Source organism: Mastigoproctus giganteus, chromosome 3 (assembly GCF_048544385.1).
Source record: "Mastigoproctus giganteus isolate SK-2022 chromosome 3, ASM4854438v1, whole genome shotgun sequence".
Taxonomy (NCBI): Eukaryota; Metazoa; Arthropoda; class Arachnida; order Uropygi; family Thelyphonidae; genus Mastigoproctus; species Mastigoproctus giganteus.
The window spans coordinates 129306285-129329690 of record NC_143577.1 but is presented as its reverse complement, the minus strand read 5'-3'; the positions used below and the strand labels follow the sequence as shown (position 1 = coordinate 129329690).

General features: G+C 37.0%; 1 protein-coding gene across 1 annotated transcript in view; it reads left to right on the top strand.

Annotated features, from left to right (window-relative positions):
* LOC150088267 (centrosomal P4.1-associated protein-like) overlaps nt 1-23406 on the top strand; it is a 452284-nt gene that overhangs the window by 178802 nt on the left and 250076 nt on the right. The window contains exon 6 of the mRNA XM_090370091.1: nt 13907-14050. Within this exon, the coding sequence (XP_090226217.1) occupies nt 13907-14050 (144 nt within the window). The remainder of the gene's footprint in view (nt 1-13906; nt 14051-23406) is intronic.

The window sequence follows — 23406 nt, the reverse complement described above, 5'->3', positions numbered from 1 at the left end:
ATAGATAAAGGGATGGTTGAGTGGCAGAAGACAGAGAGTGGTAATCAATGGACACTGCTCAACGTGGACTAATGTTATTAGTGGAGTTCCTCAGGGTTCAGTGTTGGGTCCATTGTTGTTTTCTGTATTTATAAATGATATTGATGATGGTGTATCAGGCTTAATGTCCAAGTTTGCAGACGATACCAAGGTTGGCAGGGTTGTTAAGGACACTTCTGATACTATGCTGCTGCAACAGGATCTGGATAGGTTGAGCAGATGGGCTGAGAGGTGGCAAATGAAGTTTAACATTGACAAATGTAAAGTACTACATATGGGAAACAGTAACCCCAGATCAACGTATCAACTCTGTGGTACTACGCTGACAGTGGTAGAGAATGAAAAGAACCTGGGGATAATTGTGCAGGTAGATATGAAGTTCTCTGAGCAGTGCAGACGAGCTGCAAGAGTAGCTCATGGTGTCTTGTCAATGATATACAGGAATTTTTCTAGCAGGGACAGGGATGTGATTATTCCCTTGTATAAGGCATTGGTCAAGCCACACCTTGCGTACTGTATACAGGTCTGGAGGCCTCATTTCAAGAAGGATGTAGAGCTGCTGGAAAGAGTACAGAGAAGGGCAACAAGATTAGTGAATGGAACAAAGGGTTGCTCTTACGAAGAAAGGCTTAAGTTTTGCAAATTACAGAGCCTGGAGCTAGGCATCGGCGAGGTGATCTGATAGAGGTGTATAAGGCTTTGAATGGCTTGAGCATGCTGAATGCCGATGGGATTCTTCCTCTTGCTCAGAATAATCACCTGAGAGGGCATAAATTCAAATTGAGGAAGGACGGATGTCGGATAGATGTGCGGAAATTTGCCTTTAGCCAGCGGGCAGTTGGTTTGTGAAATAGACTTCCATCGCTTGTTGTTGAAGTTGATAGCCTAAACAAATTTAAGGCTCAGCTGGACAGGTATTTCGAACGAACGGAGGGGTGAAATGGGAGTAGTGGTTGTTTTTTTTTTTTTTTTGGCTGATGCTGAATAAGCTTGCTTTCTTGCATCATATGCCTCTGCTAATGCTAATTCCCTTCACTAATCTTGTTGCCCTTCTCTGTACTCGTTCCAACAGCTCTACATCCTTCTTAAAATGAGGCCTACAGACCTGTGTACAGTACTCAAGGTGTGGCCTGACCATTGCCTTATATAAGGGGATAATCACCTCATCGGTCTGCGAAGAGCAATGTCCATTGATTACCACTCTCTGTCTTCTTCCACCCAACCATCCCTTTATCCATAGCAGCAATTTGCCTCCAATGCCACACTGCCCCAGTTTTGCAGCAGTTTTCCATGTGCAACAGTATCAAAAGCCTTTCTAAGATCCAAATATATGATATCAAAGTTATTCCCTGCATCCAGTTCTTCTTTGTGACCACATCATAGTATCCAATCAAACTGGTCAGACAAGACTTCCCCTTAACAAAATCAATTATAGCTGTGTCCGAGCTATAATTGAAATCTTTTTTAGATGATCCTGCAGTGCTTCTGGTACAGAAGTTAAACTAACAGGTCTATAATTACTTGTGTCGCCCGTGATCCTCCTTTGTGAATTGGGGTCACATTTGCGCATCTCCAGTCCATGGGTACCTCCCCTGAGTCGAAGGAAGCTCTCATAACTATGGTTAAGGGTTTGCTTACTTCCTTTGCTGCCTCCCTTAATATAACTGGATAGAACCCATTCAGCCTGGCTGCCTTTTTTTATGTTTATCTTCAACAATTTTTCTTCCACTTTCCTCTCAGTTATTACAAAATCATCTAGCTCACTGCCAAAGTTTAATTCACCTCTGGCATTCCAGTGCCCTCCCCGAATAACTCCTCATGTGTGAATGTAGATGCAAAATTCTCATTTATTTTGTTAGTCACCTGAGCAGGGTCATCAACAGTTGAACCATAAATATCCAATGGACCAATCTGATTCATCCCTTTCCTTCCAGAGTTTACATAGGTAAAGAACTCTTTACTGTGTTTCTTTGCATCCTTTGCTAAAGATTTCTCATAATCTGCATAATCTCCTGTGTGAGTTGGTTACAGACCAGTTTATATATATATCATAGGCTTCCATGTCACCCTTTAATTTATATGAATCCCATTCATTTTTCTTCTCTGCCACATGTCTCATTAGTTCATCTGACATCCATTTAGGCCTAAACCTTGAACACTATTGCTTAGTTAGTATGTAAAGCCTAGTAGCTTCCAAGATTAATTCTTTGAATGTCTCCCATTTTAAATGTGCTGTTGGCAACATCATCAGTTAGTCCCACCGTATAGAATTTAAATACTGTCTCAGACCACTGTAGTCGCCTTTACGGAAGCAAAAACCCTTCCTTTTACCCCTGATGGTAGTTACCTCTTTGAGAAAATCCCACTTCAGCACATTGTAATCACTGCCACCTAGTGGTTCCTTTATCTGCAGGTTCTTAATGCATGAAGAATCACTACTGATAATCAGATCAAGAATATTACTCCCTCTAGTTGCCTCCCTAACATGCCGATGTAGAAAACAATCATCCAATAAATCCACAAAAGCCAAGCTGAGTGACCAACCCACAAATTCTAGTCAATATCTGGGAAATTAAAATCTCCCATTATAACTCTCTGAGTTACTGGCCCACTCTGTTTCCCTGTACAATTTTTTATTATACTCATCAGAGTCATTAGGCCTATAGCACACTCCTACTCTCAATTTTGATCTCCCAGTGCTTATGTTATTATAGATACAATATACAGAGAACAGGCATGAAACAATGGACACTTCTGTTGAAAATGCAAACAAATAGCAAGCTATTTGAAATTAAACCTGAACCACAATTAAGGACTTCTAGCCTCCATAAAAATAGAAAAGAAGAAGTAATCTTAGGCAGAATCCAAATAGGTCATACTCACCTCACACATCTATATCTGCTTACAGGGAATGATCTTCCTCAGTGTGTTTGCAGTGCTAAACAACCACTTACAATAAAACATATACTCCTTGAATGTGGCTTATTTAACAACACCCGCCGAATGGCTTTTAGTTTCAATTCAGAACTGCAACAATCTCTGTCTCTCAATAGCATCATAGGTAAAGAAGTAAATCTCTCTGAATTTTTTTTCTATTTAAAACAAATTCAAATAAGTGATCATTTCTGACTACTGTACAAACAGTTCTTATATGTAAATTCAATTGATTTGGGATGCACAATATGGCCTAAGTTGCCCTTGCACCAGAAAACACAACAGCAACAACAACTCTCTAGCACTTATCCCGCTATCCACCATGCTCAACAGTAGTAAGTACGGATATAACCTCAAAGAAGGAAGGAAGAAAGAACCTGTATACCGTCACCCACGTGATGTACATGGATGACATCAAGCTCTACATGGGAACTGAGAAGCACCTCCAGCAACTACTCCAGATCACCGAAGGATTCAGCAATGATATTAGGATGGAATTTGGTCTAGACAAATGCAAGACTCACGGATTGCACCAAGGAAAATTAATCAACCAAAACTACCAGCTGTAGACTGGTAAAGAGATGGAAGCCATGGCAGAGTGAGAGGCCTACAGATACTTGGGGATGATGCAGACTCAGCAGTTACAGTACAAGGAAATTAAGGCCTGCCTGACCAAAAAATATCATCAGAGACTCAGAAGCCTGCTGAAAGCAAAGCTGAATGGAAGGAACACAGTTAAAGCCATAAACACCTATGCAGTCCCAGTGCTAACATACTCCTTCAGGGTCATAGATTGGACTAACACCGAGCTGGAGGATATCATGAGAAAGACAAGGACAATGATAACCAAGAGCCACCAACACCATCCGAGATCTGCTTTGGAGAGGTTGACAATTGCCTGGAAAGGAGCTTGATTGACCTCATTGAGCAACAGAAGACAGCGATAGTTAGCCTTAAGGATTACTTCCAGAACCACACAGCAGCACTCCAGCAGGCTAAAAGGAAGATAGACAAGTGATATACCCCTCAACCTAAGCGAGGAGCCCCCCCAGCCATGTGGCACAAATGAAGCTAGAAAGATGGGCAGAGGAGACACTCCACGACAGACACTACAGTGATCTCCATCAAGATCACATAGATAAAATTTCTTCCAATGTAGGGCTCACGGGCGGGATGCTCTTCCCCGATACCGAAGGATTCATTCTCGCCATCCAAAACCAGGTAATCAACACCAGGAACTATAGAAAATATATCGTCAAGGAGCCCAGAGTGTTCGATGACACATGTCAACGATGCCACCTGGCCTCAGAAACAATCCAACATATCACCGCGGGATGCAAGGTGATCACCCAGACTGAATACACTCATAGACACGACCAGGTAGCCAGGATGATAGACCAGAAGCTAGCAAGGAAATACCAGTTGATCGAAGAAAGTGTACCGTTCCACAAGTACGGGCCCCAGGCAGTACTAGAGACCCCAACCCACAAATTGTACTGGGACTGCGCCATAATAACAGATAGGACAATCCCACACAACAGACCGGACATAACCCTTCTGGACAAGAAGGAAAAGACTACCTATCTGATTGACATAGCAGTGCCCAACACTGGCAACCTACAGAAAACCTATGGGGAAAAAATCAGGAAGTACACGAACCTAAGGCAGGAGATCAAAGAGATGTGGCATATGCAACAAGTAACGATCATCTGGATCATCGTGTCAACTACAGGTATGGTGCCAAAGACCCTACATAACAGCCTATTGCTGCTAGGCTGTAATGTAGGTCTCCCAGCAACACCTAGAAAGGAACTCCAGAAAGTCGCAATCTTGAACACCTGTAGGATAGTCAGAGAATTCCTCGACCAACAGTTAACACCAGACATAACAACAACCACTCCGTGTACTTGGTAACAATACCTGTCACGAGTTGGAACCCCCTATCAGGGAAAAATAATATAAGAGCAATAATAATAATAATACTGTTTTTTTTTTTTTTTTTTTTTTTGTAGTTGTTGGCGCATCGGCTTCTGTGGCCATAATGCACCTCCCAAGGTTTTTGTAGTACTTTGATCCAAGCCCAAGGCGGGATTCGAACCCGCGACCTTTGGGTTGCTAGGCAGGCACTTTACCCACCCGGCTAGCCCGGTCGGCAATAATACTGTTGTGGAAGAACAAAAACCGTTAGTACTTGTTAGTGAAATAAGAGCTTTTGATGGCTTTGAAAAATGTGCATTTTTCAATTGCTACAGATGGGATTAATCTAATTGGTTTCATGCTATCTTCCATTGTGGAGGCCTTCCGTAATTTAAAAAATATATATATTAAATTAATAAAACACCACTACATATGTCATATCCAAAGCAGCTTGCTCACATTGCTCCCCAGCATTGGATTAAGATTCTGCAGGGAAAAACATTGGGCATCTTCTTTTGAACAATCTGTGAGGGTATGGGACACCTTTCAAAAATCTATCACTTAGTTTTCATAATTTTCCTCTTATGATAAGTAAAAAACATAAGTAGCGCAAAGGTATTACGAGACGAATATGAGCACTTGGTGAGTAATAGGCTGTCCTTGTTATCTTTTTCTGTCTTAAAAAGGGAATTGTTTGCCATTTTGTAAAAAAATATATGGATAATTTTGGGAATTGACTACTGTCCAGAGACAGTTGCTAAACGGAAAGATAGATTTCAAGTTTCATCTGTTGCATGCCACCTAAGTGAAAAAAGATTTTGAAGCATGTGTAGGATGCATTTGCTGTGTTTTGACAAATGCTGTATTTGGAAAAATTGTACTAGCCTAGTTATACTAATTTGTCTAAAGTAACAGTATGCTACTGCTACAGGATCTAGAAAACTTGAGTAGATGGGCTGAGAGGTAGCAACTGAAGTTTAACATTGACAAATGCAAAGTACTGCATATGGGTAACCCCAGAGAAATGTACAAAGTTTGTGGTACTACACTCATGGTGGTAGAGAAAGAAAAAGACCTGGGGGTAATTGTGCAGTCAGATTTGAAGTTTTCTGAGCAGTGCAGACCGTCTGTCAGAGCAGGTCATGGGGTCTTGTCAATGATATACAGGAATGTTGCTAGCAGAGATAAGGAGGTGATTATCCCCTTGTATAAGGCAGTTGTCAGGCCACACCTTGAGTACTGGATACAGGTCTGGAGACTTCATTTTAGTAAGGATGTAAAATTAAAATTAAATTTTCTGTTTATACTCTGGGACGACCAAACAGTCAGAGGAGTTCACAAGATAGACAGAATACAAGAAACAGCACCTTATTCAGAAGTCACGGGCTTGAACCCAGGTCACTCAAGGCACGTGTACTTATGCACCCGCATGCCTGACGACTAAGCTACTGCGGCCCTCATGTAGAGCTACTGGAACGAGTACAGAGAAGGGCAATTTCAAATTAAGTTAAGACAGTTGTAGAATAAATGTGTGGAAATTTGCTTTTAGCCAACGAGTGGTTCATTGCTGGAACAAACTTCCATCTGTCATCGGGAAGTTGATAGCTTAAATAAATTCAAGGAGGAACTAAACAAAGTTTTGGAGGGAGTGGATTGGTGAAGTGGGAAGGATTTTTTTTTTTTTTTTTTTGGCTGATGCTGCATAAGCTTGCTTTCTTGCATCATATGCCTTTACTAATGATGATGCTAAGGTGGTGTAACAATCTAATTACACAACTTTTGATACATCTGTTTAAATTAGAGATTATGAGGAATGAGAAAAGCAATATGAGCACTTTTCAGTGGCCAAATTGGTAAGTACACCCTTAGCAATCACTTATAAGTTCCACTGTTCCTATACAAAGTATGTCCACAATTCAAAAAATTGAAGGAATACAAAGCAAGAAAGAGAACTCTGAAGACATAAAGAATCTAATAATTTTAGGCATGTTTTTCTCACTTGTGAAAAAAGTCTTCATGATATCTGGGGCGCCTCCATAGCCAGGTGGGAAGGAGCAGCAGTGCGTAGCACACACTTCTTGATTAGACCGGGGTTCGAGCTTGTCACCACCAAATACGGAGGATGCGGAAAGGTCATGGAATGACCACCGCATATTCCCGGAGCAATATGGCCTTAGTTGCTAATGCTCCTAAAAACCAAACAACAACAACAACAACGTATGATATCTGGCTTGAATGAATGCAGTTTGCTTATTTCTTTTTAATGTTATGCTAATATTGAAAAATCTGAATATAATCCCGTAATCAATTACCTTGCATCCATGTACTGAGGGCATTACCCCCAGATATGGTGAAGAATGTTATGAGTAGATTTATTTTTCAATAACAGTTTTTAAATCTTGCACATTGTTTTTGGAAATTGATTACCAAAAACAGATTACAGATTCTGACTTCATCATAGGTATTTCTCTTGCCAAGTTTGTTTAGAATCTAGAACAAAAGATCTTTTGTTTGGTGAGAAAGTACTTTATTACTCCGTTTGACTATATGTTACCCAAATTTCACCATTAGCAGTGCTTCATTTTCAAATTTGAAATGTTTTTTGGACAAATTTCCAGTACTTCTTGGTATTATTAGTTGCAAAGAAATATATAAAACAAGAGCTGTTTGCCATCTGTTGTGTTAATTTAACCTGACCTAACCTAACGTTATGAAATAAGATAGAACTGATGTACGGTAGTCCTTAGTCCAAGTAGAGCACAAGTAGGCATGATGAGCAGAAAACCCACTACACTATCATTATGGGGGGGCTTCAATGCTAAGGTTGTACTGACAAAACAGTGCAGAAAGGGGAACTATAGGAAATTTTGGAATTAGTGAAAGAAATGGAAGAGACTTGTGGAATTTGCAGAATTTCAAGGACAGTAATGAACACTTTTTTCAAGAAAAGGGTGAAGAGCCAAATGGATTAACAACTAATGAAATTGAGATCATCCTCACTAACAGAAGATATGAGGGTTGTTCAATAAAGAATCGCCCTGTCCTAGCCTGTTAATCCTTGGCACAGGTTTAAGCCCTTCTCTACATAGCTACCATGCAGATTTACACATTTTTCCCATCGATGGATGAGGTACAGATATCGTTTTTGTAGAAGTGGTGAGGTTGGTCTTTAAACCTTGACTCTGTTGCTGAAATGAGTGTCTCGTCATCAGGGAAGTGGGTCCCCTGACGAAATGATTTGAGGGAAGGAAACAAGAAGTCCGATGGTGCAAGATCAGGTGAGTAGGCTGAATGGGGCAGTATTTCATATCCATAATTGCCCTTGTGTTGTTGCAATTTCAGAAATGTGAACTGGGGCATTGTCTTGAAGCATTCTCACCCCGTTGGACAGCATGCCCTCCTACGTGTTTTGATTTTCTCCTTGTCATGGTGAACTGAGGATGACAAGTGAAGAGCAAGATAAACACTGACAAGGATAAAATTGAGTATACTAAGTTATGCAAAGCCATTATAAAGAGACTCAGAGAAGACATAAGAAGATTTAACACAAGGAAAGTAGAACAAGCTGTTTGTTTATTTGGTTTTTAGGAGCATTAGCAACTAAGGCCATATTTCTTGGGGGATATGTGGTGGTCATTCCCTGACCTTTCTGCATTCTCCATATTTGGTGGTCACGGACTCGAACTGTGGTCTAATCAAGAAGCATGTTCTACGCACTGCTGCTCCTGCCCACCTGGCTATGGAGGCAGCCATAGAACAAGCATTGAGGGAAAAAAAAGGACTTAAATCAGCAGCCATGAGCAGGAATCCAGAAAGACAAATGATATTGAAACTGAAGAGTAGTGATGGTGTACTTATAAAAAGCAGAAAAGGCATTAAAATAACAGAAGACTTCTATACAGAATTATACAAGAAGCGAGGTAATGATGCCAGCAGTGGGGAGGATGGATCACAAATTAGTAACACATACGACATATCCAGTATCCTTCCTGATGAGATAGAACATGCATTGAAGAAAATGAAGAATCAGAAAACCCCGAGTGAAAATGAAGTTACTGTAGAGTTATTAAATTGGGAGGAAGAGACATTACACAGAAACTGGCAAGTCTCTTTACGAAATGCATTAGAAAAGGCATGATGCCTAAGGAGTGGTATTATGCAGTCATGGTTTTGCTGCATAAGAAAGGAGATAAATCAGAAATTGAAAATTATAGACCAATTAGCTTGTTATCCCACATCTACAATTTGTTCACAAGGGTTATTACTAACAGATTAGAAAGAATACTTGACGAGAATCAACCGAAAGAGCAAGCTTGCTTCAGGATATTATCCTCAACTATGGATCACCTTCACATAATATCACAGCTAATGGAGAAAGCAAATGAATATAAAACACCATTATGTCTGGCATTTGTGAATTATGAAAAGGCATTTGACTCCATACAGCATAAGGCAATGTTTCGCGCTTAAAAGAAAAGGCATAGATACCCCATATATTACGATTTTGAATAAAATGTATGAGAACTTTACCTGCTTTATTAGACTAGACAAAGACAGTAGCAAATTTAAAATTGAGAAAGGATTCAACAAGGAGACACAATATCTATGAAGTTGTTTACTGCTGCTCTTGAGGAAGCTTTCAGAAGATTAGACTGGTCGCAGAAAGGAGTCAATATGAATAGTGAGTACCTGGACCATTTACAATTTGCAGATGACATTGTGGTCATAAGCCACGATCCCAAAGAATTAGAGGAAAACCTTAATCAGTTATGCAGAGTTAGTAAGGATCTCGGACTAAAGGTGAATATGGCTAAAACAAAAGTAATGATGAACAAGTATGACACAGAAAGGGTTATAATGATTGAAGGAACAGTAATTGAAAAGGTGAATTCATATACTTATCTGGGACAATCATTACTGTAGTAATGATAAATGGCTGGAAATAAGAGAATAATAAATTTTGGATGGATAACATTCAGGAAATATAGTCACATACTGTGGAGTAATATCCCAATGTAAAATAATGAACCAACGTATACTCCCCACCATGACTTATGGAAGTGAAACTTGAACACTCACCAGAAGAATGGAAGAGAAGCTGAGAACTGCACAGCAAAGAATGGAACAAATTATATTAGGAATCAAACTGTTGGATAAGAAGAGAGAGACACATGTATTGTGCAGCAAACTCAAGTAAAGGACATTCTTATCAAAACTAAAGAACTAAAATGCTCTTGGGCAGGACATATAGCTCGAAGGCATGATGACAGATGGACTAAGAAAATAACAGAATAGTACCCAAAAGAAGCTAGAAGATAACGACGGAAATGGATAGATGAAATTCACAATTTTGTGGATAGTAATTGGATGGCCATTGCACAAAACAGAAGGAACTGGAAAGTTGCTGGAGAGGCCTTCATCCTGCAGTGTATTGAAAATGGCTGATGATGATAAACCTAACCTTATGAAAGAAGAAAGAACTGATGTACAGTAGTCAGTAGGAGAAATGGGCAGAAGGAGGCATGAAAGATAACATATTATCCCAAATCATTTTAATAATTCCTCAGTGCCATTCTCAGGGGTGATTGAGATTTTGTCTTTTTGATGAAGCATTGGAAATGCTCTTGACAGCCTAGTCTGAGCAGTAATGCTATTTTTATGAACAAAATGTCAACTGAATATTTCTGAAGAGGGCAAAGTCGGCAACAGTTGTTTTTTTTTTTTTTTTTTGAAGCAATCATGATTAGGTTGTCTATCATTCCAAACAAAAATCTTAGATTCAATAATGGCGAAAGCAAAATATGCTACTTAGTAAGTAGGCTTTACTTTGGCTCTATTTTAATGTGAATGTGCATCATGTTGGTTTAATTTATAGTGCAGCATTGACTGCTCTAGAAATAGAAATAGCCTGCTGCATTTTCCAAAAAAAAAAAAAAAAAAAAATCCTGTTTTTCTGCTATTTTTTTTTTTTTTTTTTCAATGAAATTCTGGTTTTTGAAAAACTTCCTGATACTCTGTTTTAGCAAAAACATTCTAAGAGGAAAACAAAAGGTTTTCTCCGTATTGCTTAGAATTGCCTGATCTCTGTCTGTTTTTAAAATCAAAAATAAAATGCCAAAACTTAATAACATTTTTTCAACTAACAGGCTATATTTCAGATTCCACTTTGGAACTCTGTGAAGCCAAAATACAATAACCTCCTGATAGTTGGTTTACTAAATCATACTACATCTTGGTATGTACAGGTGACCCTCGCTTAATGCTGATAATTGGTTCCGGAAAAACAGAGCGCTAAGTGAATCTGCACAAAGCAAGCGCCACATTCCCATAAGGTAACATATGTATTTGTGAGTTGTGATCGGTGCCATAGATATTTCCTAATCAATAATAAACGGTAGTGAAAAGATGCACAGATGTCGGTCAAAATATTTAATATTGAAATATTTGTACATATAAAATATTCTGCATTACATACATATATAATTATGCGATAACTACTTACATATCAAAATTAAACTTAAAATTCCAATTAAAATCATGAATTTAATTGATCAAACTTGATTTTAATTGATTTAATTTAATTGATGAATTTAATCATGAAAAATGTGTTGATTTTGGGCTGTACTTTGGCCCTCTTCCTGGTAAACTTTTAAATGCCCCGCTGCACTATGAACCAACAGAAAAGACAACCGATCCTTTGCTGCTTTGGAACAGGTCTTATTTTTTCTTATTGAAGTTTCATATTGAAGAGCAGCACCCATTGATTACCACCCTCTTGCTTCTTTTAGGTATTCGTTTCGAAAAAAGTCCTGCTTCATCTATGTTAAGAACTTGTTGAGAAGTATAACACATAATACCGCTCCTCAATAATTTTAACAAGTTCTTTTTTTGAAAGTTTCAGCTTCTTGATCTGCACTTGCGGCTCCCCCTGGGGTTATTCAACCAGCCCTTATTAGTTTTAAATGGTTCCACATTTTATTTTAGGTGAGATTTCTTCAGATCATCGTATGGGCTAATCTCTCTCTCTCTCTCTCTCTTTTTTTTTTTTTTTTTTTATAATATTTAAATTAACTGAATTCTGCATTGGATATTATCTTCAATAAAATTAGTTAAAGTCTCTCCATTTCAATCCTAATAGCCGGCCTAGGCCTAGTTGCTTGTATTGGAACGGCTGTCTTTCCTGCCGCTAAAATAAATTCTTTATAATTTATATATTTTATTAATATACTTTACAATATATATTTTAAATTATATTTTAAAAATATACTTTATATATTTTTATAATTTTTCTTACAGTTAAACCAGCCAGTCCTCAATTATAGCACACATCTCTTGTGGTTGACCGGAATCAATTGGCTTCAAAACGTGTAATTTAATTTTCAAATTCAGTCTTTTTCTTACATTTATAGTCTTCGTACTGCGTCCAGACATTGTTGCTTTTTCATTCTTATCCGCCAATATTTACTCTTCGAAAGTGTAACTGTGTTGGTTGCAATAATTTATGATACAGTGTTTCAGTAAACTGTCTGCTATGCACGATGTCTAATACTGTACTGAGTGATGACTAGACTTCGGATAAATGCATATAACGCAAATATTACAAGCAGTATACTTGATAATTTTTTAAAATGTTGATCTCGGAACTACGTAACAAGTCACTGTACTGCAATTGAATTAGCGTGCAAGAAAATTTCACTGAGCATGGGAAATTCCCAAGTCAGCATGGGAAACATTTTAATGCTGTTTTACTATTCATTTTCAAGCTATTGACTCCATCAAATGAAACGATTTCATGAAATTTGCCAAAAATGCAATCTGCAAAAGAGCATTATAGTGATTTGTGACAGCGTTATAGTCAGATACAGGTTATAATATAAGAACAGCATTATAACGAATCAGTGTAAAGCAAACTGCGTTATAACGAGGGCCTGCTGTATATTGATTCTGAATTTTGGTCAATTAGTTTAGAGTAAACTAATTACAAAAACAAATATGATGTAATTAAGTTTACTGTGGTATTATTATTATATAAGTTAATTAGTGTCAACAGTCAATGTTACTAGTCAGCTACCTAATAATTTAATCATCTTTTAAAAATAAATAATAAATTCAGCTATTGAGGTTTGTGTTGTTTTTTTTTTTTTTTTACCTTAAGGATTGTCACATGACCAAAAGACCACATTTACTGTACCTTGTTTAGGCAGTTGCATTTAAATTTGCTTATTGGTCTTGAAATAATTTTCAAAAAGATTTCAAGCATGCAAATTCAAACTGTCCTTCGAACAGTTTTCATGGAGTAATAAATTGTTTTTTTTAATCTGTTTTAGCAAAAAACATTCTAAGAGGAAAAATAAATGGTTTTCTTCTTGATTAGAATTGCCTAATCTCTGTCTTTTTTGAAAATCAAATGTTGGTAGCTATGCTAAAACTTAACAAAATTTTTTCAACTAACAGGCTACATTTTAGACTCCACTTTGGAACTCTATGAAGCCAAAATACAATAACCTCCTGATAGTCTGTTTACTAAATCATTACTACCTGTTGCTATTTATATTGATTCGGAATTTTGGTCAATTAGTTGACAGTAAACTAATTACAAAAACAAATGTGGTATTATTATTATGTAAGTTAATTAGTGTCAACAGCCAACACGTTAGTCATCTTTTAAAAGTAAAAATAAATTCAGCTATTCAGGTTTTTTTTTTTTTTTAACCTTAAGGTTTGATCATCACATATAACCAAAAGATCACATTTACCCTGTTTAGGCAGTTGCATTTAAATTTTCCTATTAGTTGCTATTACCTTGGTCTTGATATAATTTTCAAATTAGTCTTCAAAAAGATTTCAAGCATGCGATTTCAAAATGTCCTTCGAACATTTTCCTTGGAGTAATAAATTGTACAAGTGACTGTGGAATAATTTATATTTTTGTAGCAAATTATTTTTATTTTATGGTTCACTGATAGCTTTATTAAAATGGATTTAATACACTTGGCAAAAATGGTTTATTTTTTAGGAACTTGTTCTTTATAAAGAAAATAATTCTGGAATCATAAATAGTTTCGAACTGCAGAGTAGGCTTAAAGAGCTGGAAGCAGAGTTAGAAACATTCAAGAAGGAAAATGTAGCCTTAAAAATTCTACGCAAGCAACGTGAAGAGGTAATGAAACTTAATGAATAGTTAATTAACCAAACTAGCATTTATTTTCTGCCATTATGCAAGTCAGAAATAATTTAAAATTTTTATTATTTAAAATAATTTAAAATTTTTACAGAAGCTGTAAAATATGCATTGGGAATAGCAGTATTGATTGTCAAATGAAGTACATGCAGCATAGACTTTCCTCCTCGAGCTTTTTAATCACAGGTATCAATTATTTTTGACAGTCAAGTTGTGCATGTTTCTGGCAATGTTATTTGCAGTGAGAAATAGAATTAAATAGCAGTGAACAAGTTTAATGCAGCTTATGGTTCAGTAAATCAAACATTCTGGTCTGAGCATACAATCATTTCCATACAATAGGTGGCTTTGAGAATCCCTCCCCCAATCTGCTGACCTCAGCATTTTCTCTGGACTAGCTGCATAGTTTTTTTGTAAACTTGGCAAGGCAGAACTTCTGTTTTGTGAGGCCATCATAGGATGTGCCCATAGAATGCAAAAAAAAAAAAAAAAAAAAAGCATTTGTATCGTCTTTGTATATCAACGAACCCGCTGTTGACAGTGAAGAACGAATTTGTGGGATTCCATTCATTCATTATCTTGAAAGTGTAAAACCCAGACTTTTAGAGAGACAATTCAGTGACAATTCAGACAATTCTTTGGTATAGACAGACATGTCTATACCAAAGATGTTTTCAATGCAAGCCCTACAAATTGTAATAACTCCAGGTATTGCAGTTTCCAGTGATGAACTAATTGTAATGCAGAGTTAAAGTGCATTCAGAAAGTTGAAAGACCCTTCCATATACTTATTGTCTCAAGTTAAGCTGTTCTGAACTGTCAGTATTAGTACTGGCCATAAGGTGGACAGGAACTTTTCCTTTACCAAAAAAAAAAAAAAAAAAAACAAAAAAACCTACACATTTCTCAGAGTGTTCTCCTTTTCCATAGGTACTAATCCAACTAATCTTTGGAGAGTCCAAAGCCAATATCCTTAGCTACTGATCTATATTCAAGTTGGTTTTATTTAATCTGAACATCTGGTGTCAGTTTTATTTGATGTTCAAAAAGGATATGATAAACCTAATAATTTGGCATATTATAAGACCTCCATAACTTTTGTATTGGGTGATTGTCTTCCTGTTATTAAAAAGTTCCTACTTATTTGAAGTTTGTGTAGGATCCAGGCTTTTTCAAGTGTTTTTGCCAACAAGGAGTTCCACAAGGATCCATTCTTTTTTGAGGTCAAAATAAACTCTATCACAGAACAACTTCCAATAACAAACAATGCCCTCTATATTGAGGATTTTACTGTATTTTGTCATTACAACATGAGGTTTGTTGAAAAGCAACTGCAAAAAGCCATTGTACATCTTCCATCCTGGAATTGGCTAATGGGTTCAGTTCTCATCACAGAAAACATTTGTGTACTCCTCGGTTGCAAGCAAAATCTTCATCCTGACTGAGAATTAAGGCTTTGGCAAAATCCATCCTGGTAGTACTAGAAGCTAAATTCCTAGGACTTATTGTTGACAAGAAGCTTGCTTTTCTATAACTTATTCTTCTGCTAAGGACAAAGTGGTCTAAGGGGCTTAATTCTAATTACTCTATCTATTACTCTGTTCTAATTACTCTTCTTCTTTGCCAAGCTTTTGTCCATTCAAAACTTGATTATAGATTATGCTTCTGCTAGTGATACTACTTCAGTGGTTATATCCAGTCTGCTATAGGCCATTTAGACTGCCACTGAAGCAATTTGCACATCTTCTCTCCCAAGCATTTACATTGAAGTGTCTCTATGTCTTTGACATAAGCAGTTGTCCTTACAGTTTGCATTTAAATTGAAATGCCTACCTGACAATCCCACGTGGACATGTGTATATGTAAAGGGCGGCTTCTAGAACATCAGTTCAACTCCGCCTCGTATCTCTGTGAAGAATAGTACCACTATAGAAGAGCCAGAAATTTGATTGGTGTAGGTTTGTGTGTATTGTGTGTGTGTGTGTTCTTTTCTGGCTGCTTGGCTACTCAGAAACATCATTCACCTGGTTTCAAGAGCGGCCCTACAGTTACCACTGACCAAGATGGTGAGATCATCTGTGTATGCTATTATTTTGACGTTATCGGAAGATTCACAACTGCAGCACCATGTTCTATGTAAAAGGACCCAATATAGAGCCCTCTAGATACTGATCTTGATACTTGGCTGTGTTTAATGTTGACTATTATGGTTGTATTGGCAAATTATGGATTAAAAGGTAAAGGTGGTTGGAGCACCTAGCCGAACACATACTTTGAGGATGCGCTCCCACCAAAGGGAGTTGAAGGTGCCCTCGAAGTCAATGAAAACAGCCATGGTATATTTATGTAGAGACAAAGTCCACAAGAACATCCTCGCAGGAACGTCCTGGACAGAACTCATATTGACTCCTTGAAAGTAGATTTTGTTCTACCAGGAGGTTATTCAATCTAATGGCCATTAGTTATTCTAGTAATTTACCCAAATTAGCCATCAGAGCGATCGGCCTGTACAATCTAGCCGCTCCAGAAAAGTTTCTTCCTCAAGGCATCTGTTGAATAAGTTTAAAAGAACATAAGGTTTTAATTTCACCACTCTCATAATAAAAATGTTTTCTACAAGATATTCCTGGGTGCTTTTGTACATTACCTTTATGCGAGACAGCCTGCAGTTCATCCAACGTAAAAGATTCGGTAGTTGTTGAGGGCATATAAGATTCAATGTCTGATCGGATTTTAAAACGAACAGCAGAATCTGAGATAAGATCATCCAATGGAAAAAGAGCATCTAAGATTGCATTGTTGACTCATGCCAGTTCACTGTTTCCATGGAGCCTGCCGTGGAAACAGTTGAGCCAAATATGTTAGAATCAAGGGTCTTTCCTCTAACAATTTTGTATAGAAGACCCCAAGGGTTAGCATTTCCAGAGGTGTGCACGAAATCCATCCACTTTTGAGAGGCAATGGCCTTCACATAGCTTTTCCTCAATGAAGAATACTGCTGATTAAAACAATTAACATCTGCTTGGGCCAGACTCAATGCCTTTGGAATTTGCACATCTGCAGGCTCGATAAACTTGTCTTCTTAACTGGGATAACTCCTGCATCCACTGTGAACACGTCTTCTGATTAACCCTCTTTTTTTAGAAGAATTATATGACACTTTTATTATAGCGTTTTGAATATAGTTCACTTGATGAGAAATAGGTGAGGTTTAAAAAGAAGCAAGTTTCTGTTCGTCAACGTCCAGAAAAATAGAAGAGCCAAAAGCATTCCAGTCAATACTTCTGATGGAAAATCTTATTAATTCTGGCTGTGAGAAAATGTATGAAGATGGAACGGCAGAATCAGGGGAAAGCAAATAATAGATGACTCTATGATCACTGGTACACCAGTCCGTATAGACAGTCCAGTCAGTAAGCTACAAATCTAAGTGAGAGTTTGTCATCGTTATATCTATATTAGATTCTCCTGCATAATTTGAAAAGGTATGAGGGTGATTAGGGTTGTTGTGAATTGAAAAACAATGATAATTTATGAACTCCTCCAAGAGAAGGCCACATGCATCTGTAGAAGAGATGTGCCAATGTTTAATTTTGTGTTGATGTCCGATGAGATCAATATACAGCCACTCCCCAGCTTACGTAATACTCGACTTAGGGAAATTCGACTTTATGTAAGTTTTTCCCGGCCGGTGCAAACTTAAAAAAATCGTGGAAACATATTTTGCATCCCGTAGGAATAAATGGAGGTATCGTGAAAATATCATAATGTGTATCCAATAACACGTTGTGTTTTTTTTTTTTGTTTTTTTTTTTCCGGTAATTTTTGGTAATTGGTAATTGTGGTAATTTTTGCTATATAACTAAGCTATTTGTATCTCTAAAAGGTCATTTTAGTTGTAAGAATCAATTTTGAACGCCTTTGTGATATTTTTCTAAAACACATTTCTGGAGGTCACCACCATAAAAGCAATTTGCACTTTCCAGTTTATTGGGCTTTTCTGTTGGCGCAATCTATTATAAACATCTTATTGCATTTGCGATAATACCGATAACTGGTATTCTGTGGGTTTTTATGTTACAGTATTATAGTGAAATGAGTTCCCCTTCACTGAAATCTTCAATCACAAAAAAACCAAATACATTTTCAGAATCTTCTCTTCATTCCTATTTACTTATTACAATGGTGAAGGGAAAGGGACCAATGGAAAGTGCAAGTGCTGGCAGTGCTAGGAAATGAAACAAAATTGATTTAGAAATGATAATTAATTAAGAATTGCAAAGTAGGACAAAGTTTGTCATCTATTTCACGGAATTAGGTCTCGCTGCTTCAACTGTGAATACTATTTTAAGAGACTGCACGTATAAAAGAACACGTTAAACTAAAGGATCAACACATTTCAGATCTATATCGAAGATGGAAAAGCTATTAATAATATGGATGGAAAATTAGATTCAGAAGCGAGTGCCCCTAAGTCCAATGGCCATTCAAGCAAAAGCAAGAAGCATTTATGAAGATATTAAGGATAAGTACAGCAAATCCTAAGCCAAGCTTGTGGCAAGCAATGGATGGTTTAATAGGTTCAAGCATCGCGCTGGTTTCAAAAACATTAAAGTTTTATGATCAAATGATCACAAAACAGCATTCAGGTACTATATCGAACATGGAAAAGCTATTAATAATATGGATGGAAAATCAGATGAGTCCAATGGCCATTCAAGCAACAGCAAGAAGTATTTATGAAGATATTAAGGATAAGTATGGTGAACCCCAAGCCAAGTTCTTGGTAAGCAATGGGTGGTTTAATAGGTTCAAGCATTGTTTGTTTGTTATTTGGTTTTTAGGAGCATTAGCAACTAAGGACATATTGCTCCGGGATATGCGGTGGTCATTCACTGACCTTTCCACATCCTCCATATTTGGTGGTGACGGGCTCGAATCCCGGTCTAATCAAGAAGCGTGTGCTATGCACTGTTGCTCCTTCCCACCTGGCTCTGGAGGTGCCTTTCAAGCATTGTGCTGGTTTCCAAAACATTAAGTATGAAATGAAGTTGCTAATGCAGATTCTGAAGTTGCAAAGAAATTTTGTGATGTGTTGGAAAAAATCCCCTTCTAAATCTCCACAGCCCGCAACTTCTGCAGCAGCGTGCTTATCAGCTGGAGAGTTAATTCTGCCAATGATGGTCGAAAGGTAAAACTTGCTGACATTATGCCTGTCTCCTCTCTATTTTTGTAATTTTATAATAAATTATAGCATTGAAATTTGAAATTTTTGTAATTTTGTACACTTTTGTAATTTTTCCTGCTCATGAGATAAAAAAAAAAAAAATTGAATAAATAATTCTATTTTTACTTGTTCGTTGAACATTTGTTTTTTGTTTCAATCAAATTTACGAGTGCTGCATAAGCATTTAGGGAACTTCCGAATTGCATAGCATTCCACAGAATGCAACCCTTACATAAGTCGGGGAGTGGCTGTATCATTGTTCATTCCCAAAGAATTTATCACAGTCTCAAGGTAAGCAAGAGAGTGGCTATAAAAGTCCTCCGATTGAGGGCAGTAGAGAGAAATTAAGTAAAAATTCATTAAGGAGTGGGTGACAAGAATGCAAGAGAACTGAGTACAAAATCCATGAAGAACGATGACATCTAAAGGGTCATTAAAATGAATGTACAAAATTTAGGATTCTGGTTAACAGGTTGTATTATTCTCGTTTTTAATGAGTAAACCAGGATTTTAGATTGTGGTCCAGACTCGACGATGCAAAATAAGGCTCCAATATAACAGCATTGTCAATAAAATTTGTCTCGGCAGAAAGCTTAATCTAGTCAGCTACTGCTCCCCCCCCCCGAGATCGCTGCCCATTTATCTGCATAATCCTTAGACAGCCTGTCTCCCTCACAGATGAAACTAGCGTAGAACCATTACTCATAAGTGGTCCTTATTCTTGTGGCTCCTAATGCTCTTTTATATTCGGGACATTCACTGTCTTGTCATTTTCAGTGTCCTTTTCAGAATGGCTGTATTCCTGTTTATGTCGCTTGCAGTTTATGCAGCATGCCGCCTCTTCCTTATGAGGGCACTCAGAGAAAACGTGACCACTGCAGGCACAGTGACCGCATGAAGGGGATTCATGGGAACAAAACTGTGTAGTGTGCCCGTATCCTAGCCAGATGGGGAAATCTGTATAACACTCAGGGAACTGCCAACCAATCCTTCAGTATCTGATGTATCCCAGGGCTGCTGAATGAAATAAACATTATGGTAGACAACATTGCCCAGTCACCAAAACAACTTCCTCTCTCAGTTTCCATCTTGTGACTTCTGTCTCCAGGTCTGGAGAAGAATGCCATGTCACCATCAGTCTACCAGCAAGAATCACTTTCCAGTATATCACACAAAATATTCTGACTTTCTGCCAGTCTATGCAGATGGTTCGAAGTCAGATTCATGTGGGATCATCTGCTGGCCTTCCACAACCAGATTCTCCAAGGAAACTAGCATATTATACAGCAGAGTTAGTAGCAATCAAGAAGTAGCTCTTGATTGCTTTTTAAAGATAGTCATTACCAAAGGTGTATGATATGTACTGATTCATCAAGCATGTTACAGGCTATATTAACCGTGAGGTTTAAACCTCATCCAGTCTTGTTCTCTAGTTGAATCAGAATTTGATACCTCCTTTTCTGATCACAAGCCACTCTGGGAGCAAGGGAAATGAATTAGCTGTTACTTCTGCAAAATCAGCCATTTCCACGGATAACCATTGTCTGTCAGTGTCCTATATGGACTATTGCGAGCAATATGCACCAAATTAAATTATCCCCAATAATCGCAATCTTGTCCTGGACCAGGCACAAATAATTTGCCATCTGTCAGTGATCTTACTTGGTAAAGGGTACTGATATAATTGAAACAGTTTAACTTATCAGTGGATGAAAAAATGACAAGATAGTCTTAATAAAGAGAAATGAGTGATTACAAAAAAAATTGGATCAGATTGTCCAAGATACGAACAATTACAGTGTAGATAATTCATTTAGTATAACAGTGTGCAAAAATAAAATTGCTCTCTCTCTCTCTCTCTCTCTCTCACACACACCCACCCACACACACACACACACACACACACACACACACACACACACACACACACACACACACACACACACACACAATAACATGTTTCATATATTTTAACCTGATATTGAAGTTATCATGGCACTAACACCTTTGTTTGTATAATTCATTTTATTTCAGTTTATTCATTTGCTAACATTCTTATTATATGCTCTTTAATCTATATTATTTTTTAGTTTTACCCTTTATTGCCTCCTTTTGGTTTATTACTAAAAACAAGCAGTAAAAGATTACTTTGATAGCTTCTTGCGTTCATAGCATTTTAATAATTAAAGCCCTGGGGAGCTCACATCTAGTGAGTATGGGCTTGGCACATCCAGGGTCCTGAGCTGGATATCATCATCATTCTCTTTCTTGGTGATTCCTTTCCCCTCTCTCTCTCTCTCTCTCTCTCTCCCTCGGTATTAAAGAATTTTTTTTTCTTTTTTTTTGGCTGGTGCAGCATAAGCCTCAGGCTTCCTTGCACCATATAGCTAATAATAGTAATAATAATAATATTTAATGTGTTTAGACTTGTGTGACTTTAGTTCCAGTGAAGTCTTCATTGTGGTTCCCTCCCAGTTAACAAATACAAGTTAAATTAACAAAAACATGGATTTGGAAGCATTGAAGATTAGTTCTTATCTAAATGTACATTTTGTGAGATTACCATTCAAGTTTGGTAGAGAGTACAAAATATGGAGTGGAATGGTTATAGAATTCTAAATGGCAAAGAATAGATGAAATGGACTCAGGATAAGGATAGCAGGAATGTATTGCTCACCTTCAGATTCCTCTAAAACAGTGTTCTCCAACCTTTTCCCTTACAGGTGCCATATTCAGAGATAGGTTTGTTTTGCAGGCTGCACTGAGTGATTCAATAAAAAATAATGTTACATTTTCCAAAACTTTTTACATGTAAAAGGAAGTTTCTGTTTTCATGTTACCATTTTTTTATTTTCGGGCTGTATATAAAAAATGCAAATTCCCAACACTTATGTGCAACAAATCTATATCAGTGATTTATGTTTTTGATTTTCTAAAAATCATAAAAATATGACTTACTTTTGGTTTTTTAAAAAATATTTTACTTTTGCTTTTAAATGCTCATTTTACAAAATTTACAAGCTGTCAGTATATTAAGGTGAATATATACATATAATGATACACCTAAAATTGAAAATATTTGAAAATTTTATTAAGTATAAAACACAATAACATTTACTGAACAAAACTTAACATTTAATGAGATGTGGATATTTTTAGGTAATTGTTCAAAATTTGTGACACCAATTCTTAATATGGAATGAAGATGCTTGTCTGCTATTCTGTTTCTTTTTAAATATTTATTTGATTTCATGCCTGAAAAACTTTGCTCGCAAACACACGTCGATCCGAACAAAGTAGCCATTTTTGTGGAATTTTCTTTTATTAGCAGAAAATCTTCAGATGACATGGCCTTGCAGAATTCAAGTAGCTTATTTTCCCAATCCATATTCTTATTTTTGAACCATGTTTTGGCTTGAAGATCAATAATATCAAGTTGCAAGCTGGGATTGTAGTTTTCAGCCATAGAATAAATGGATTTTGAAACAAGCTTATGTCTTTTTCATGGACATATATAGCAGCAAGTCAACTTTCCAAGTCGTCAGAAAGTAATTGCAATTACGAGAGGCAATGATTCTTTGAAAATGTGTGTTTCTCTTTTAGCTCGATACAACACATAAAGTGAACTAAATTGTTTTGCTCAATTTGGATTTAAATAATAACAACTTATTCTGGAATGATTTTATGTCACCATTCACATCGGAGACCAATTTACCTTTTCTTGTAGTTTTAAATTAAGAGAATTTAAATGACTAGAACTGTCTGTAAGATAGTTCTAGTCATTTAAATTCTGTAAGAATTGCAAGGTCAGCCACTCCACATTTGGTAGTTGTTTTATTGGTTTCCCTTTTTCTGTCTTAAGTATATCAATTTCATGATACAGTTTAAAGAAAAAACAATATAACACTTTACCGCAATTAAACCTTCTCACTGCACTATATAAAATTACATCTTCATATTCAGCTTCAATTTCTGAATATCAACTGTTGAAACATACGATGATTAAGGCCATGTGATCATATCAAATTTCGTTGAAATAACCACATTCATAACTTGTTGGAGATCCAATACTTTCTCACAGAGAACTTCTTGATGCAGAACACAGTAA